Here is a 14,651-nt window from a genome sequence, read left to right as displayed (position 1 = left end):
TCAGAGTTGGGGAAGAAGATGAGTTTGGTTTTGACCACCAAGTTCCTGTGGGACATCCAGGTAGGATTGTCCAGCAGGCAGGCAGATATAATTAAGACATACACCATCAGATGTACATCAGCTAGGGGGATGAATAGGATGGTGGTTGAGCCAGTAAAAGTAAATGAGATAACTTGAGGAGAAAATCAGACCCCTGGAAGGTATTAGCAGTTAAGCGTTAGTGAAAAAAACCCATGGATACAGGAAGCAGGTTCCAGGAGAACAAAGATTATTGTGTTAATATTACCACCATCTATATATATAAAAAGCTAATATGCAAAGTGTCCCCCTCGGGAGTTTGACCAGGAGACCGGGAGTTCGATTGCTCACTACGATGTGCACTGACCACCAGGGGGTGGCGTGGAACAAGGGGAGGCCCCAGGCAGCAGCCGGAAGGCCGTGATCAGCCCTGATGGCCAGCCAGTACTAGGGATCTTACTTGTCCACAAATTTTGTGCACTGAGCCTCTAGTTTTTTATAAAATGAAGTCTGGCCGCACAGCCATCACTCATAACAGAAAAAGAAGGAACGTGCTTTTTATTGAGTACTTATTAGTCTAGGTACTTGTCTAAGGTCCTCAAATGTATTACTTCATTATTATTTTATTTTTACAGAGATGGAAATTAAAACCGATTCAATTACTTGTCTACAGTTAGCTATCTAGTAAGTGATGGAGCTGGCTCCAGTGGTCTGGCTCCAAAATCCATGCTCTTAACCTCTACACTAATGTCAAGTGTGCCAATATTGCCATCATTTCTACAAGAATGAAGTTCCTGCAATACAACCATCACTTGAACCAATGAGAAGGAAAGAGGGAAAGTCTGACTGCATCACAGAGTTTTCTCTGTAAAATCTACACTGAATGGCCACGTTATTATGATCTCTGAACGCATAATAATCTGGCCACTCAGTGTATGTGTGTGTATATATATATATATATATATATATATATATATATATATATATATATTAGAGGCCCGGTGCATGAATTTGGTGGGGTCCGGCCAGCCTGGCCAGGGGGAGGAGACCTGGGCGGTTGGCCGGCCTGCCTGCTGGTCGAACTCCTGGTCGAGGGGACAGTTTGTTTATTAGCCTTTTATAATATAGGATATACACTGAGTGGCCAGATTATTATGTGTTCAGAGATCATAATAATCTAGCCACTCAGAGTATACACAGAGAAGAGACAATGAGGCAACAACTGCATATAATAAACAAGGACAGGAGTCTATAGGAATAATACCCAGAAAGATAAAGCTGAACAAAATCACTTTTTTCAATAACAGCTTTATTGAGATGTAATTTATATACCATACAATCCCACCCAGGTTATAATTCAGTGGTTTTTAGTATATTCATAGAGTTGTGTAACTATTACCACACTGAGATAACATTTTCATCACCTCAAAAAGGAACAATATATCCTTTAGCTTTCACCCTCCTATCTTCCTGTGCACCCCACTCCAGCCAGAGGCAACCACTAATAACCTACTAACTGTCTCCATATGTTTGCCTATTCTGGACATATCATAAAAATGGAATCATAAAATGTGGAGGTTATTTGTATTTGGCTTATTTCACTTAGCATGTTTTCTAGCTATAGCCATGCTGCAGCGTGGATCAGTACTTCATTCCTTCCTCTGGCCAAGTAATATTCCATCGTATGGATATACTATATTTTGTTTCTTCATTCATTAGTTGATGTATGTTTAGGTTGTTTCTACTTTTTTGTTATTACAAATAGTGCTGCTATGAACATTTGTGTACATGTTCTTGTGTCAATCTATGTTCCATTACACTTGCGTATGTACCTAGGAGTGGAATTGCTGTGTCAAATGGTAATTCTATATTTAACTTTTCTAGGAACTGCTAAGGCTGTTTTCCAAAGTGGCTGTACCATTTTACATTCCTACCAGCAGTGTTGTAAGAGTTTCAGTTTCTCCACATCCTTGCCACCACTGTTACTCTCTGACTTTGTTAAAGCCATCCTTTTGGGTGTGAGGTGACATCTTATTGTGGTTTTGATAACTAATGATGTTTAACAACTTTTCATGTGCTTTTTGGTCATTTGTGTATCTTCTTTGGAGAAATGTGTATTCAGGTCCTTTGCCCATTTTTTTTAAATTTTTTCTTTATTGATTAAGGTATTACATATGTGTCCTTATCCCCACCAAGCTTCAGATTCTCCATGTATGCATGCAGTAGGGATCAGAGTTAGATCAGGTATTCAGAGGATTGGTCAAAGGTTGTGGGTTATCCTAACCAGGTTGGTAACAGTTATGTTTATTGTTAGAACTGAAAGTTCTGTGTTGGGTGAGCATGAAGAAATTGCTGTTTCATGACATCCTATATAATAAAAGGCTAATATGCAAATCAACCGAACGGTGGAACAACTGGTTGCTATGATGTGCACTGACCACCACGGGGCGGAAGTTCAACACAGGAGCTGCCCCCTGGTGGTCAGTGCACTCCCACAGGAGGAGTTCCGCTCAGCCAGAAGCCAGAGGGAGCAGGCCTAAGCCAGCAGTTGGACATCCCCCAAGGGGTCCCAGACTGCGAGAGGGCACAGGCCGGGCTAAGGACCATCCCCCCTTCCAGTTCACGAATGTTGTGAACCTGGGCCTCTAGTCTCTTCATAATACTCCATATTCTGAACAGCACATTCATTCCCTTGGTTGAGCTGGTGACACTGGCCGACTAGAAGGAATACAGATATCAGCTTGAGCCAATTGCTTTCTGACGCCAAGTCTTCTTTGTCTACCACTGGGAGGTCTTTGCTGTCTCTCAGGCTAATGATGTTTCACTGTAGATTTAAAAATAAAAACACATTTCTTTATCCACTTGCATTTATCAACAGTTGATTTGGGAAGTTCTAGAATTTTTTTTAATTGTGAAGCCCAAATTTATTTCTATTTTAAGGTGCTCAAGAGACTTTTAAAAGGCCCAAAAGCATCCCAGTTTCATTTAAGATCATCCTGAGATGGTGTCCGTCCGTTTCTCCTTTAGTGAGGCATCAATTTGATCCTTGTTAATGAAACACCTCGATAATTCTAGTTGGATCGTGGCACTTTATTATGATTCCAAGTTATCTGTCATAAATGGCCATCAGGTTATGAACGATGAGAAACGTAATAGCATAAATCAGTGGTCGGCAAACTGCAACTCACTAGCCACATGCAGCTCTTTGGCCCCTTGAATGTGGCTCTTCCACCAAATACCACGTGCTGACGCGCACGTACGGTGTGATTGAAACTTCGTGGCCCATGCGCGGAAGTCAGTTTTTGGCTTGTTGTACTTTGATATTTGGCTCTGTTGAATAATGAGTTTGCTGACCACTGGCATAAATAATCATAAAACATCTGCAGATTCTACTTGAATATCCTTTCTGCATTATTCTTCACCTCCAGGCCCGGTGATTATCAGTTTGAGTAGCAGAGACCATGATGAATGTCATCTGCAAAGACTGGTTGGTATTAAAGGTAGCTCTTTCAGAACAGAAACCAGCAGAAACACCAACGATAGCCTAATAACTTGCTTTCTGTTGGTCTGCAGCATTAGAATACAATACAGACTTCTTCCCTTTTTCATGCTTAGATGAGCAGCCTAACACCTGATGACGGTGAACTTGACAGGCATCAAAAAAGGCACAGGAGCCGAAACCAGTTTGGCTCAATGGATAGAGCGTCGGCCTGCGGACTGAAGGGTCCCGGGTTCGATTCCGGTCAAGGGCATGTACGTTGGTTGCGGGCGCATCCCCAGTAGGGGGTGTGTAAGAGGCAGCTGATCCATGATTCTCTCTCATCGATGTTTCTAACTTTCTATCCCTCTCTCTTCCTCTCTGTAAAACATCAATAAAATATATTAAAAAAAAAAAAAAAAAAAGGCACAGGAGTTTAAAACATTGTTCACGGATTATTTAAATTTCCAAAACAAAATCACAAATATCTGTATGTCTTCCTGGTGGCAGCCTGCTACCTGGAACATAGCTTGCACTTAATAGATATTTGCCAAGTGGATAAAAGGCTATTCTGTCACACAACAAGGATAGCCAGTTGTTTTCTAGTGCCCTGATGAAACTCCAGAATTAAAGGCAGCCTTCAGAAAATGCACCGTTCAGTCATCTGGACTTACTGTCAGACACTTGTCCGTCCTCTGAGCCTAAACACGGTGAGATGGAACACCATTATGTGGTGCTCCGCTGCTCGCTTCGGGGCACACAGAGAATCGCCTTATTCAGGGGCGGCGCCCTCCTCAAAGCGGACAAGGACTTTCCAGGACTTGATGGCATCATCTGAACACGTCCTCTTTGTACTAGTCATCACAAGTCGTCTTTTGTCCTTTACCTGTTGGAATCTCTGCAGATCCCTCTCCTCTCCTTTCTTGAGCATTCGCTCGCCTCTTGTTCTTGCTTGCGCTGGGACCTACAGCGGTTGCTCCCAATCATAGTGGGACAAGTTTCACAACCATTATACATTGTTCGTAGTTTGTCTCTCGGCCTCCACAGCCTAACACACACGTTGGGGGTCTTGTGGCCCAGCACACCCCTAATTGTTTCTCTGGAACTTGGACCCGATAGTAGCCATGATCTCTCATTTTTCTTACTTCCCCGTTCTTCCTGTCTACCAGAAAGAACTTACCAGGAAGTTCTCTTCATTCTCACTGCCTGTAGTTAATAGCGATATACTGCCCCCCGCAGCTCAGAATTTATCTTCATGTCACATTCTACAAATACTTGTTGAAGATCTGCCATATGTCAGACACTGGGATTCAGCAAATTGTAAAAGAGGCCATTGAGTAGGATAAGACAGAAAACAAACAAAATGGGGAAGATGTAGGGTCTTAGAGAAATAAAGCAGGCCAGGGGGCGGGAATGCTGGGGAGGGTATGAAAGCCTGTTCTGTCTTCTGTTACTGAAGCCTCCCCTGCTGCTCCTTTATGTTTTGTACATGCGTAGCTTTTCGCAGCCCTGGTCACATTTCTGTAACTTGATGTGGTAGGTGTCTTTGTAAACAGCATCTGGCTGAAAGTTTCTGTTCAATCTAGAATAAGCATGTCAAACTCAAAGACTCACACGGGCCAAATAAACGAAGTTTAAGTGTATGTGGGCCGCAAAAAAATCAAAAGCTTCCATTTTCATAGAAACATAGGTTTATTTCAATAGAGACATGCTGAATACAAAGGGCTGAAATAAGTGAGTCATCGTTAACATAAAATAATAGAACCTTTTAATAAAAATTAATATTTTTTCTTGAATATTAACTTACCAGACACTGAATAACTGCACAGATTAATAAGTGTAATGCAAATAAAGCTATTTTTGTTGTTCTCTGAAAGCAAAATATTTCCTGTTGTGCACACCAAACAAGTCAGTACAAGGCCAATGATGCGGCCATCGGCTGCTAAAATACTCGCTGCTGGTATTAGTGGAGAGACATGGTGTGCCTGCACGTAAGGCGTGTAAGGGAAATGAATGCAACATGATTATAGTAATCAGTCATTAGCGAACATGTAGTTCATTATTAATAATTATGTATAACAGGATATTATAAAAGTTAAGCTACAAAATTTTTATTAAAATGCTTCTTACATACCATTATGTTGGCTGGGCAGCAAAAATATTGATTGCGGGCTGCGAGTTTGATATGCTTGATCTAGAATGTCTTTCAACTGGCAGATTTAAACTATTTATTCTATAGAAATATTTACTACTTTTATTTATATTACCTATGGTATATTTTGTTTATCATGCATATTCTTTGCTTTTTTTGTCAAAATTCACCTTGAATTTATACCAACCAACCTAGTCATTATTATTATTTTATACTGTCAAGAATTTTAATTTTTCATATATTTGCTAGTCTTTTTGTTCACCATTTCTTTTTTTTTAAACCACTCCTTACATCTCATTTTTTCCTTCTTATTCAATTTCCTTCTTCCCAAAATGCAATTTTTAATAGTTCCTTTAGTCACATCTCTGAGTGGTAAATGTTCTCAGACTTCACCTGGAAATGTCTCTTATTCCTCCCTCATCCATGATAGTCTAATTAGAATTCTAATTTGACAGGTTTTGGTTTTTTTTCTCAACACCCCCTATTGTTGGCTCAAGAAATGAACAACCATTCTGATTGTTGTTTCTGTGTAGTTATTTTGCTTTTGCTTTTTGTTTTAATTTTTTATTTCTCCTTAGTGTTTTGCAGTATAAGGATCCCCACCACCAAAATCAGGAGTCATTATTCCTCCTGAATCTGTGAAATTATATCTTTCATTGGTTCTAGAAAGTTCTCAACCATTGTAATTCAGTATGACCTCTTCCCATTCCTTCTATCCTCCCCTCCTAGATTCCTATTAGGTTTTGTTGAGCCTTGTTATTCTGTTGTGTACGTGTGTGTAATCTTAAAGAGAGGACAGAAACATCAATATGAGAGCTAATCATCAATCGATTGCCTCCTGCATGTGTCCTGACCTGGGATTGAACCTGCCACCTTCTGGTGTGCAGGTTGGCACTCCAATCAAATTGAGCCACACCAGCCAGGGCTGTCCTCTGTTTTATGTTTTCTGTCTTTTAATCTACTTTATGTTTTCTATCCTTTTGTCTAAGTAATTTCTTCTGCAATGTTTTCAGATTTACTAATTCTTCAGATGTGTTGGATCTATTAATTTATTATTTCCATGATGTTTGCCATTTTCATTCTTTTTTTTTTTTTTTTCAAATCTGCCTGTCCCTTTTACCGAATTTGCTTAGGGTTTCCAAGCCCTTCATATAAGTCTTGAGTTATTTTAAACATACATATTCTATATTTTTATTCTATATTTTGTTCTATATCTTATGTTCTTGGGGTTCTGATCCTCATTTTTTTATTTGTGTTGGATCATTTGTTGTTTTTATAATTTTTAACTTTAACGCACCTTTAGTGAGACTTGGTTTTTCTGTGTAAATCCTGTGTGACCAAGGCTACAGGAGCAGTTGTACATTTTCTTTGGGCAAGCACCTAAGGGTATCACCAATTTTTGTATTAACAAAGTCCCCAATCTGAAGTGTGGAAAGAGAAGAAACTTTATTCAAATGAACAGTTTGCAAACTCGAGGAATGCAACCTTCAGGGAAATTGAAAGTGCACTTCATCAAAATGAAGGGAACTCTGCTTTTTAGAGAGAAAGTTCCCACCTTGTTTCCTGATTGGTCCATTTTGATGCAAATGAGGAATCAAAAAACCACAACTCTGATAGTTCCAAATAGCATGGTTCTGGTTGGTTGGAATCATGCATGCTGATTGGTCAGTGTAGATACAAATGAGGATATTGCCACACAGTTCCCATTGGATGGGCAGGTCTTAGCCCACTGGTCGAGAGAGGACACTGGGAAGTCCCTTGTAACAGTTGGCATATAAAAATTCCCAGCAGCCACACTAAAAATAAGTAAAAAGAAACATTCATGAAATTAATATTTTTTCTTAACCCAGTATTATCCAAAATGTAAGCATTTCTATTTTTTTATTTGCATTTTAAAAAAAATTTTCAATTATAGCTTACATTCAATATTAGTTGGTATTGGTCAGGTGTACAGCATAGTGGTTAGACAACTGTATTCTTTACAGAGTGTCCCCCAGATATTTCCATACCCGCCCAGCACCATATGCAGTTATTACAATAGTGTTGACTGTATTTCCTGTGCTGTGACTGGTTTGTAACTACCATCTGTACTTCTCCATCCCATGTGAACATTTTACCATGTGATCAGTAGGAGTGTTAATGCTATACTTGACATCCTGGGTTCTTTGCACTTGGACTTTGTGCTTCTCTGTTTGGATGGCCACAGTTCAAGTGCTCCCTACTCACATGTTGCTACGGCTGCCATACTGGGCAGTGCAGGAATAGAGGATAACACAGCTGTGTTCTGCCCACAAACTCTAACTCCTCAGTTCTCAAAAGGCACTTCCCCTCCCCTCCAGAAAGAGGGGAGCCCTCGGGTTCATCTAACATGCATGTTTCTGAGGACAGGCCCTCCCAGGGGAATACCCAGTCTGCAGCATTGTCTGCGTTTATTGGACTCCCATGGGGAGCAGGGGGGCTGGAGGCAGGCGCAGGCACAGGCACAGAGCGAAGCACCACGGTGATGAGAGTCACAAAGGCTGGGGGCGGGACTCCCCTGGGCGTCTGGGTTGTGGGCAGGTGGAGGAGGTCACCGGATTTGGTGATGGCAAGGTCATGGTTCCCTTCACCAGGGCAGTGTCGTGGAGCAGGGGCACAGAAGCCAAAGTCCTCGACGTTGGTAAAGTGACAGGGCGAGCTGGGGGGTGGGCCGTTTGGCAGCGAGACCAGGGAGAGGGTGCTTGAGGGGGGAGCGGGATTGGAGGGAGGGTGCTTGTTTTAAACAGTGGGACAGGTGAGACACTTCCCCGCGTGTCTGTGCTAAGAAGGAACCCATGGATGCTGACCGTGGAATTGTGAGCCTGGGGAAGGGTCCTGCAGGGGAGGGCCGGTGAAGGATGCTGGTTAAGGAAGACACTGTAACAGTCTCATCCCTAGACACAGGGAGGAAGTTCAAGGGCGCGTGAACACGGAGGTAAAGGGCAGGAAGGGGAAGGGGCATCTTCCCGAACATGAGATGTAAGAACGTCTAAAGGGAAGCGAGGGGTCAGGAAATGAACAGAGAATGAAAGTTTATAACGACATATACAAGGTTGTCCCCACCAGCCACCCTGATAAAGCTGATGTCACACACACTGAGTGGCCAGATTATCATGACCACCTGACGTTTGTAGGCAAATGAGCCGTACACTGCATCGTATGGGATATGGAAGCCAAAGGCCTATTTGAACACTTCTGCTGTCTGCAGTTACCAAGATAAAACATCTCCTATTGGCACAGGAACACAAGGATTGGACAGTGGAGCATTGGAAAAAAGCCATGTGGTCTGATGAATCACGTTTCCAGGTGCATCATGCAGATGGCAGAGTGAGAATTTCACGGAAACAGCATGAAAGCATGCACCCCACATGCATGAGTACAACCCTTCAAGCTGGTGGGGGCAGTGTTATGGTTTGGGGCATGGTTTCCTGGCATGATTTGCGCCTTTGAATCATGTGGAACAACGTCTGAATAGCACAACATACCTAAATATCATTGCTGATCAAGTTCATCCTATCATGTTGACGGCATATCCCAATGGAGATGGCTTCTTCCAACAAGACAATGCGCCATGTCATGGTGCACGTATTGTGCAGGAGTGGTTTCAAGAACATGGGGGAGACTTTACCTTGCTTAGGTGGCCCCCACAATCACCAGATCTCCATCCAATTAGCATTTGTGGGATGAAGTTAAGAGCCATCAGGCAGCTGGTTCCACAACCATCAAATCTCACAGACTGGACAGTGCTGTCCATCAGGCATGGTGTCAGATTCCTCGCATCACCTTTCAGCATCTCGTGGAGTCAATGCCAAGAAGAATCGCTGCAGTATTGAAGGCAAAAGGTGGCCCAACGAAGTACTGATGGGGTGGGCATAATAATCTGGCCCCTCGATATATATGTCCCAAATTATCAAATATCCGAGACTTTCCCTATTATTCGGAGGTGCAGAACAGAGAGGCCGGTGCTGGTGGGTATAATGCCACGTTCCCCAAAGCGTGGCACACGCTGCGTGTCCAGGCGGCACACAGCAGTGGCATGCAGCACCCGAGAGGACTCGCTTTAATGGTCATTTATTTCAGTGACTATTAGAGGAGACACAGCCATGGCTCCACATGAGTAAATTTGGAGAAAACGGTTAGGTAAATAACAGTAGAGATGGAACATGGGTATGGCGGAATGCGAGTGACCGAAACTTGTGAAATTCTAGTGTAAGAGGGGAGGTCTCCTTAGACGGTTCTGCTGGCTCCCATCAGAGTCAGCCAGCAACTCGGACCCGCAACTTGGACCACATCGGGGTCAGAAGCTTTCCGCTCCTCCAGGTGTCAGCGCACGCCGCCTCCTTGTTACCGACAGCCCGGTCTGCTAGGCACCTGTCTGCCCTGCTGGTCCAGAGCCTCAGTGGTTCCTGTGGTTCTCCCTGGCAGAACAGAATAAAATACAGCCCTCGGGGAAGCTGGGTCATTTTGAACCTGACAGAGGCACTGTTTTCTTCCTGGTAGCACCAAACCGGCCTTACTCAATTGTTGTTGTACTGTGGGAGTGCTTTTTTTTTTTTTAAGCTGCTGGCAACGTGTGCAGAAAATAGAACAGCCGCCTTCGTTATAACTACCTGTAAGCCCCCGTCTGTACAAAGTGTGTAAATAGTCACAGGCCACCAGAAAGAGGAAGCCCAGCCTGATCCTGGCGTTGTCTGCCTCTGTGGCGTGGTCTGTTGGTTCCCAGTGGCGGGCAAGCACTCCCCCAGGCTGTCCAGACGCTGCCCCTGCCCACTGGGCACTGCCCAAGGCTGCCCCTTCCTCCTGCCGCCCCCCGAGTGCCTCTCCTCCAGAGAGCACGCACCCACGCCTCCCTCCCTTTCTCTCTCCAGCTCTTAGCACCTCCTGCTGCTCGGTGCTGTCGCTGTTGGGCACTGCCTGCTTTTCCTTTCTGTCTGAGGAGGGCTTTGCTCAGCTGTTCCCCTGCCGCCGTGCATTAGCTGCTTACTGACGGGTTCTGGGTCCTGTCACCCCCAGTCTGACGTTCAGTTCAGCCCCCGTGTGCCTGTAAACGGAAGGTGACCAGATGTCCCGCTTTTGGCGGGACAGTCCCGATTTTTAACAATCTGTCCCGCGGCGTTTTAAAAAAGTCCCGATTTTTCCCAAAAAATCGGGACTTTTTTAAAACGCCGCGGGACAGATTGTTAAAAATCAGGACGTCTGGTCACCTCACTGTGAAGTGTACCCACCTCTCACCCTGACGGGAGGCGGCTCGTGTGGCTCCCAGACCACCAGTCCTCTGTCCCCGTGGGCTCAGTGGGCTTGTTGAGAACCAGTGGCCGCTGGGAACTGGAGGCTTCCTGGCGTAGCACTTGACTTGGAGAAGTCTACGGAAATGTTTCTCGGGCATTTTTTAAGCAGCAGCTCCCAGTGAGAAACACATCTTCCATCCCCACGTACGCCCCTGCCTGAAGTTTTTCAGAGAGCCATGCTTGCCAGTGCTTGCACGCGACAGCTTCCGTCTGCAAAACTAAACGGACATGAGGACCCACCGGGAGCTCGGGGCCTGTGGTTTGACAAACGCTAGTCTGACGCGTGTGATTCGTTTCATCATTCCAGTATCTCTGAAAATGTCTTAAGACGGTGAGACTGGCATAGATTCTTCGCAAGCGCAGCCCAGTGCTGATCGCTCTGAGATTTTTGTTTAAATCCTCCATCCTGGCCTTTCCTCTTGGGAAGGAACTTGCAGTGTTACAGGTGCTGCTGATTCACGGCTTTGGAGCCCCTTTGAGTGGTCATTGCCCGCAGGTGAGCGCCGAGTGGGAAGCCGAGTGGTTCCCACAAGGCAGCGTTTGGGAACGCAGTGCACCTGCGAGCAGATCCCGGCTTCCTGCAGAGAGGACTGACATACTGCCCTGTCTCTCCACAGGGTGTGCTGACCTCCAGACGCTGGACACCATGCAGCCGATGGAGAGGAAGAGGCAGGGCTACATCCACGAGCTGATTCAGACCGAGGAGCGGTACGTGGACGACCTGCAGCTGGTGGTGGAGGTGAGGGTCCCGGCTGGCGGGCTCTGGGCTCTGGGCTCGGGGAGCGGAGGGGCGGGAGGCCTGCAGGCGAGGTGTCACCTCCGATGTGTGGATTCACAAGCAGAGGCTCCATTCTCACCCTCTCCAAGGCGTTCTCTGCCCACCCCCCCTCCGGGAGGGCTCCGACCTGAGGCCAACGTTCTCCCAGATTAGGTAATTCAGAGAGGAGAGGGGGGCGGAAGTGGTAGAGGCCCGTCTGGGAAGGACAGGGTGCAGAGAAGGTGGGAGGGCACTAAAGTAAACCTCCCTGCCTCACCTTTTGGCCTAACTTTACCTACGCCGTTGTGACACCTGACATTTTCATAAACCCTGATGTTTCCGAAGGAATTATTAAGCAGTGGGAGTGTTCCCCTCACATTTGTATCGGTTTGGAAACCAGCGAGGGCCACATTGTAAAACAGCTCCCAATTGTCATCTATTTACTGTTTATGTTTGTCCCTATTGTAAGGTGACCGGACGTCCTGCTTTTGGCGGGACAGTCCCGATTTTTAACAATTTGTCCCGCGTCCCGCGGCGTTTTAAAAAAGTTCCGAATCTTTCCAAAAATCGGAACCTTTTTAAAACGCCACGGGACGCGGGACAAATTGTTAGAAATCGGGACTGTCCCGCCCAAAGCGGGACGTCTGGTCACCTTAGATTGACATCAGCAGAGGCCTCTCTGCTGACAACGGCTGTTAAGAGTAGTTCTTCAAGATGACGTGTGTTTGAGTAAATAAAGTGAGACTTGATAGTTTTGTTTCCATGGCTTTTAGTTAAATAAACCACCTAAGGAGATCAGGGGACCCCTCCACATCCCCCAACACACACACACACACACACACACACGCACACACAGGCTCAGCAGGTGCATCGTGTGCCTGGCCATGACCCTCCTGATAACAGCATGGAGCAGAAGCTGCGGCCTCCTGAGTCTGCCCCCCAGCAGGGTCTGCCTTTCGCCTCCCTGTCTGCGTGATTGTCGGTCTTGGGGGTGATTCAGTCTTCGCTGTTTATTTCGCTGAACAAACTGCTCAGGGAACAGCGAGGTGCTCAGCCTGGCCGCAGTCCTCCTCCAGCTCTGCAGGCTCTTGGCGTAGGTGCTGTGTGCCAGGCGTCCACGTCACCCCCGTAGCGCCCAGGACAGAGTGAGAGCCGCCCCTCTGGATGAGACCGGATTCAGTCCTTAGGATCCACCCCGATGGGGGCCCCCATGGCAGTCAGTAAGGGAGTCATCGAAGTTAACCACCAGAAATACGTTTATTTTAAAAGACCGTGATTTATGAGCTTCGGTGTCAGAAGGCAGTGTTTGATGTAGGCCTCGTAGGTTGTCCAGTCACACTTAAGCTGGCTTTTCTCTTCTGTGCTTTGAACCTAGGTTTTTCAGAAGCGGATGGCAGAGGCAGGCTCTCTCACTGAGGGAGAAATGGCCTTGATCTTCGTCAACTGGAAGGAGCTCATCATGTCGAACACGAAGCTGCTGAAGTGAGTGCAGGGCCTCACCCCTCGTGGCCGCGACCCCCACCTGCCCCGGGCCCCAGACTGGCACACAGACTCTCCGCAGGGCTCCTTATTCACGGCCCTTCCACTGTTCTCTGCTCTCCTGGGCTCTTCTTATTACTATTATTACAGTATGAAATACCCTGTAACTGTAAAACACCTCGTTATTAAAGTAAAGAAATATAACCAAGAAAATACTTTGACACCAAAACCAGTTTGGCTCAATGGATAGAGCTTCGGCCTGTGGAGTGAAGGATCCCAGGTTTGATTCCAATCAAGGGCATGTACCTTGGTTGCGGGCACATCCCCAGTCGGGGAGAGGGGATGGGGGTGCAAGAGGCAGCTGGTCGGTGTTTCTCTCTCATCAATGTTTCTGACACTCTATCCTTTTCCTACCTCTCTGTAAAAAAATCAATAAAATATATTTTTTAAAAAGGAAAGAAAATACTTTGACCAGACAAAGAAATTAAAGCCTTAAACACACTATCAACATAATTCTTGACACTTGGCTTAATGGGTGGAGCCAGAAGTGGCAGTTCCTGCCCCACACCTAATGGCCCCTCAGGCAGCCCCTCGGGGGTGATTCTCTGTCCCTGTGCCCTCCTGGAGGAGGGTCAGCGGTCCCAGCTCTGGCTGCCCCTTCCTCCTGGGGCCCAGCAGCTGTCCTGGGCAGAGGCGCCCTCCTCCTCCACACCTGGCCCTGCGGGCCCTGCTCCCTTTTTCTCTAGAGAGTCAGAAGTCATTGGAATTTGTCCAAAGAAACTTTGCTAAGAAACTAAGGTGAAACCAAAGCAACTACAAAGGCATGGAAATGAGGCAGAAGAAACACCACATGTGCTGACCGAGTTTGCTTATTCTTCTTTACTAACATTTCACCTGGGGGGGGGCGGGGGTTGGCCAGCAGGCTTTCTGGCCAAGCTGCCTCCTCCTCCTCCTCCTCCTCCTCCTCCTCCTCCTCCTCCTCCTCCTGACTGTGCCCCACGGTGCCAGAGGCTTTGCCGGACTCACTGGTTATCACTACGTCAGGCCCCACGGGACAGTCGCTTAGCAGCAGAAAGTGAGAGAGTGTTGGTTGCAGGGCCCTGCGGGTTCGGAAGAAGACTGGGGGCGAGAAGATGCCGGTGCAGATGATCGGGGACATCCTGGCGGCCGAGCTGTCCCACATGCAGGCCTACATCCGGTTCTGCAGCTGCCAGCTCAACGGGGCCGCCCTCCTACAGCAGAAGACGGACGAGGACACGGACTTCAAAGAATTTTTAAAGGTAACGCCATTCTGGGGACCAGGCATGCCAGCCCGTTCTGAGGCGGAGGGGAGTCACAGTCACGGGGGGTGAGAGGGCAGTGGTAATCCCCATGTTTCCAAAGGAGGAACAGATACAGCAAAGAGCGTTCTGATTGCCTTGTGGAGCCTTTCTTGTTGAATTTATTTTTCCTGGCCCTTGG

General features: G+C 46.3%; 1 protein-coding gene across 9 annotated transcripts in view; it reads left to right on the top strand.

Moving 5' to 3' along the window:
- ITSN2 (intersectin 2) overlaps positions 1-14,651 on the top strand; it is an 88,034-nt gene that overhangs the window by 63,184 nt on the left and 10,199 nt on the right. For all 9 annotated transcript variants that reach the window (XM_084900585.1, XM_084900591.1, XM_084900587.1 and 6 more), the window contains 3 exons: positions 11,572-11,693; positions 13,087-13,193; positions 14,287-14,470. In XM_084900585.1, the coding sequence (XP_084756711.1) occupies positions 11,572-11,693; positions 13,087-13,193; positions 14,287-14,470 (413 nt within the window). The remainder of the gene's footprint in view (positions 1-11,571; positions 11,694-13,086; positions 13,194-14,286; positions 14,471-14,651) is intronic.

Source organism: Pipistrellus hanaki (assembly GCF_964339955.1).
Source record: "Pipistrellus hanaki genome assembly, chromosome: 12".
Taxonomy (NCBI): Eukaryota; Metazoa; Chordata; class Mammalia; order Chiroptera; family Vespertilionidae; genus Pipistrellus; species Pipistrellus hanaki.
Note: the sequence above shows the minus strand (reverse complement) of the source record. Positions and strands in the feature narration are given on the sequence as shown.